A 5584-nucleotide genomic window follows, 5' to 3' on the forward strand; every position below is an offset into this window, starting at 1 on the left:
TGTGGGACCCCCGTTCCCAAGGCTCCTGGGTGCCTTCCACCAGCACTGCGGGCGGGAAAGCGCTGGTTTGGTATGCGGTTCTTTCGGGATTAAGGCTTGAACAAATTAAAAGCATTTCAGAAACGGAAAGAAAAGACGGGGTGAAAATAGGAAGACTTTAAAAGATGGAAAAGAAATAGACTCCCACTCTTATTTCCCCTCCAATGTCAACAAGCAAGACGAAAACACTTCCAGGGTGATCGCCCGCGACCACTCGCTCCCAGTTCGGATCGGAAGCCGAGGAGACGCCGGAGCGGCGAGGGGAAAACGACAGGAGTCGCCCAGCTCGTGAGCGACGGTCTGGAGCAGGACAGACGGGGAAGGAAGAGACACACATAGAGAGCATGTGTTACCTGGTTTATTTCGAGACTGTTTGGTATTGTTTTCTCTCTGAGCACCCCTCATTTCGGAAGGCCATCACAGGCGCCCACCACTGAGCCGCCCCCGCCCGCCGCCGCCGCGCCGCGAGCCCCAGGCCCGGCTTCCCGGCGGCGCCCGAGCCCCGAGCCCCGAGCTCGCGCCGCCCAGGCCACGGGAACCGAGTAAGTAACCCCTGTTTTGCCCCGCGCCTGCCAGCCCACTTCCTCCTCCTCATCCCGACGTTTCCAAACCTCTCCCAGACCCTCCTCCCCCGAAGGTGTAGGGCACCCCCTCCCCACGCCAGGGGTGGGCCTTCCCTCCACCGCCACCCAAAGCCTCGCCGGAGGGTCACCCCCGGGGGCACCGCTTTCCTAAGGGCCAGGGCCAGACCCGCCCGCCGGGCCGCCTGGGGAAAGTAGGACCCAGTAGTGCCTCGCCTCTTCCTCCTCCATTTCCTGCCCTCTCCTCACACCCTCTCCCCGCACTCCCACTCTTCTCGCCGCCGCCGCCGCTTTTAAAAATAAAATGGAATACAAACTTTAATCAATAAGGACAAATACCGACGCTCAAACGAAAATGACCCAATACAGTGAGAAGGGAGGCGGAAATGTGAGATATTGGCCCTAAGAGGGGGATTTCGGCTGAGCAGTCCCGCGGAGCGCAGGGGGCGCAGGGGGCGCGGAGAGGGCCGCGGCGCAGCGTGCTCCCGTCGGCGTATCCTTACGCCGCTCCGCGAGGTCGGGGCCCGCGGAGAGGGGGAGGTGAGCACCGGAGGGGGCGGGAGCCGGTGGGCGGGGCGTGGGTGGGTGGGCCTGGGCCCGCTGATTGGTCGACGGCAGGAGAGACGCTCCTGCACGCCGCCGGCTCTGATTGGCCCAGCGGTAGGAAAGGTTAAACCAAAAATTTTTTTACAGCCCTAGTGTGCGCCTGTAGCTCGGAAAATTAATTGTGGCTATAGCCGCCTCGATCGCTGTCTCCCCAGCCTCGCCGCGGCCGCTCCGGGACGCGCCCGCCCGCCGCCCGGCTCTCCCCCCCTTTGGGCTGCTGCTGCTGCTGCTGTGACTGCTGCTGAGAGAGGAGGAGGAGGAGGAAGCAGCAGAGGGGGGGGGAGCGGGGGGTGGGGGGGAGACCTAGAAGTAGAGTTGGGAGCGAGGGAGCTTCACCCCCGGGGCGGTGGTTGTTTCTTTTTCTCTTTCTTTCTTTTTTTCTTTTCCTTTTTTTTTTTCCTTCTAATTCCTGAGGGGTGGTTGCTGCTTTTGCTACATGACTTGCCAGCGCCGGAGCCTGCGGTCCAACTGCGCTGCTGCCGGAGCGCTCAGTGCCGCTGCCGCCGCCCGCGCCGCCCGCGACCCGCTCGACACCCACCGGTCGCCGCCGCCCGCTGCGCCGCTGCCCCGCTCCCGCGCCGCCGCCGCTTCCCCTCGACGACTGGGTGATGCTGGACATGGGAGATAGGAAAGAGGTGAAAATGATCCCCAAGTCCTCGTTCAGCATCAACAGCCTGGTGCCAGAGGCAGTCCAGAACGACAACCACCACGCAAGCCACGGCCACCACAACAGCCACCACCCCCAGCACCACCACCACCACCACCACCACCACCACCACCCGCCGCCGCCGGCCCCGCAACCGCCACCGCAACAGCAGCCGCCGCCGCCGCCCCAGGCACCGCAGCCCCCCCAGGCGCGGGGCGCCCCGGCCCCCGACGACGACAAAGGTCCCCAGCAGCTGCTGCTCCCGCCGCCGCCGCCGCCGCCCTCGGCCGGCGCCCTGGACGGGGCCAAAGCGGACGGCCTGGGCGGCAAGGGCGAGCCGGGCGGCGGGGCCGGGGAGCTGGCGCCCGTCGGGCCGGACGAGAAGGAGAAGGGCGCCGGCGCCGGGGGGGAGGAGAAGAAGGGGGCGGGCGAGGGCGGCAAGGACGGGGAGGGGGGCAAGGAGGGCGAGAAGAAGAACGGCAAGTACGAGAAGCCGCCGTTCAGCTACAACGCGCTCATCATGATGGCCATCCGGCAGAGCCCCGAGAAGCGGCTCACGCTCAACGGCATCTACGAGTTCATCATGAAGAACTTCCCCTACTACCGCGAGAACAAGCAGGGCTGGCAGAACTCCATCCGCCACAACCTGTCCCTCAACAAGTGCTTCGTGAAGGTGCCGCGCCACTACGACGACCCGGGCAAGGGCAACTACTGGATGCTGGACCCGTCGAGCGACGACGTGTTCATCGGCGGCACGACTGGCAAGCTGCGGCGCCGCTCCACCACGTCGCGGGCCAAGCTGGCCTTCAAGCGCGGGGCGCGCCTCACCTCCACCGGCCTCACCTTCATGGACCGCGCCGGCTCCCTCTACTGGCCCATGTCGCCCTTCCTGTCCCTGCACCACCCCCGCGCCAGCAGCACTTTGAGTTACAATGGCACCACGTCGGCCTACCCCAGCCACCCCATGCCCTACAGCTCCGTGTTGACTCAGAACTCGCTGGGCAACAACCACTCCTTCTCCACGGCCAACGGCCTGAGCGTGGACCGGCTGGTCAACGGGGAGATCCCGTACGCCACGCACCACCTCACGGCCGCCGCGCTCGCCGCCTCGGTGCCCTGCGGCCTGTCGGTGCCCTGCTCCGGGACCTACTCCCTCAACCCCTGCTCAGTCAACCTGCTCGCGGGCCAGACCAGTTACTTTTTCCCCCACGTCCCGCACCCGTCAATGACTTCGCAGAGCAGCACGTCCATGAGCGCCCGGGCCGCGTCCTCCTCCACGTCTCCGCAGGCCCCCTCGACCCTGCCCTGTGAGTCTTTAAGACCCTCTTTGCCAAGTTTCACGACGGGACTGTCCGGGGGACTGTCTGATTATTTCACACATCAAAACCAGGGGTCTTCTTCCAACCCTTTAATACATTAACATCCCTGGGACCAGACTGTAAGTGAACGTTTTACACACATTTGCATTGTAAATGATAATTAAAAAATAAGTCCAGGTATTTTTTATTAAGCCCCCCCCCCCTCATTTCTGTACGTTTGTTCAGTCTTTAGGGTTGTTTATTATTCTAACAAGGTGTGGAGTGTCAGCGAGGTGCAATGTGGGGAGAATACATTGTAGAATATAAGGTTTGGAAGTCAAAATTATAGTAGAATGTGTATCTAAATAGTGACTGCTTTGCCATTTCATTCAAACCTGACAAGTCTATAAGAGCCGCCAAATTTCCATGTGTGCAGTATTATAAGTTATCATGGATCTAAATGGTGGACGCAGACCTTGAGAACAACCTAAATTATGGGGAGAGTTTTTAAATGTTAAACTGTAATTTGTATTTAAGAAGCATTCGTAGTAAAGGTGCCCAAGAAATTATTTTGGCCATTTATTGTTTTGTCCTTTTCTTTTAAAAACTGTTTTTTCCTTTTGTTTACTTTTAGACCAAAGATTGGGTTCTAGAAAATGCACTTGGTATACTAAGTATTAAAACAAACAAACAAACAAACAAACAAAATGAAAGTTGTTTCAGTTGGCAGCACTGCCCATTCAAATGAATTGGAAGGGGACAAAATTAATGATTGCCTTCAGTTTGTGTTGTGTATATTTTGATGTATGTGGTCACTAACAGGTCACTTTTATTTTTTCTAAATGTAGTGAAATGTTAATACCTATTGTACTTATAGGTAAACCTTGCAAATATGTAACCTGTGTTGCGCAAATGCCGCATAAATTTGAGTGATTGTTAATGTTGTCTTAAAATTTCTTGATTGTGATACTGTGGTCATATGCCCGTGTTTGTCACTTACAAAAATGTTTACTATGAACACACAGAAATAAAAAATAGGCTAAATTCATATATATCTTGATACTTTTGTCTCTTTTATTAAGTAGAGCTAATTTTTAAAAGACCATTAAAGTTATAGGGAATTCAAAGGCTTTTTCAGCCAAATAAAATTTAAACTGCTCCTTTCATTTGAACTGAGACATCAAAAATGAAAAGAGTATTTTTTCCATTATGGAACCAAATTTTACAAAGGAGCAGGTTATTTAATAAACACTAGCTTTAAACAAAATATAGGCTTTTCAGCTGATAAATTTTTAAGTTTCTGTAGATATACTAAAAAAGAGATGATTTTATTTAATGTGCATAGGCATTTACCTTGTGTTTATTTTCAAATCAGTCAATAGAATGCTTACTTTTTATATATTTTGTTTTGGGTATCTTGTTTATACCACTTGGCAAACTGTAAATGTATATGGTTAGATAGAAGTGAATATAATACACACATATGTAATATATATATATATATATACATATATATAGACACACAGAGCTCTTCAGTTCAGGTAAAATTTGCGTTATGAATGCTGCAAATATTTTTGTTTAAATATTTGTATTTATATTAAGTCAGCATTTATTTTGGTCGTTGTTTACTCACAATGAAAGAGTTCTAATAAAGATGTGCTGAAGTTGCAATATAGATTTTGCTGAAGTGATCACCTGTTGTAATGACTTGCAGACCAATGTTTATATTTTATTTTTAAATTATAACAATTTAAAATTCTAGATGTTTAGAAGCAGTAAAATGCCTCTTTCTCATTTTCTTTCATTTTTACAATGTAGAGGTATTCATTTTATTGAACCCCTTTTAGATACACCTGTATAATCTAGAGATTGTTTGTTTTGCTTACAGTCATAATTTTAACTTGCAATATACATAAGCATGCATATATATGCATATATATAAAAATCTGAAACAAAATGAAAACATTTTTGAATTGTTTCAGAAGTCCAATTGCTGTGAGTCCAGAAAATAATTAGAAAACCTAAGTAAAAGGTTTAGTAACTAATTGGATCCTGTGGTGAGTCCGTGGAGGACAAGTTGTTCATTTGTTACAGTTGTATAGTCTGAAATGTGTTCTGCAGTAATGCAATAAGCTGGCTACTTCTTACAATGGGCCCAATGAAAAATAATCTGTCCCCAAGATGTTATCGGCAAACACTTAGAGAGTTGCTCAGGGGGAAAAAAAAAGCCTAGGAGAGAAGTAAGGGTGATTCAAATAGATTTGAAATAGAAATACAGAACAGTTAATATTGGAGCATGGTTATGGGTGGGTTGTGAATGGAGAGATAGAAGAGGAAAGTGAGAGAGAAGGAGAGGAGAGTGGAAAGGGATATTTAAACTGAAAAAAAAAATTACCAAAAGGAAAGAAAGAATG

The 5584-nt window shown here is 51.3% G+C and overlaps 1 protein-coding gene across 1 annotated transcript; it reads left to right on the plus strand.

The window, feature by feature from the left end:
- Positions 1-1834: 1834 nt before the first annotated feature.
- On the plus strand, positions 1835-4220 carry FOXG1 (forkhead box G1). Its single transcript, XM_036242775.1, has one exon. It carries the CDS (start codon positions 1835-1837, stop codon positions 3290-3292), a length of 1458 nt encoding a protein of 485 aa, XP_036098668.1. The 3' UTR covers positions 3293-4220.
- The last annotated feature ends 1364 nt before the right edge of the window (positions 4221-5584 follow it).

Source organism: Molossus molossus, unplaced genomic scaffold (assembly GCF_014108415.1).
Source record: "Molossus molossus isolate mMolMol1 unplaced genomic scaffold, mMolMol1.p scaffold_m16_p_1, whole genome shotgun sequence".
Classification (NCBI taxonomy): Eukaryota; Metazoa; Chordata; class Mammalia; order Chiroptera; family Molossidae; genus Molossus; species Molossus molossus.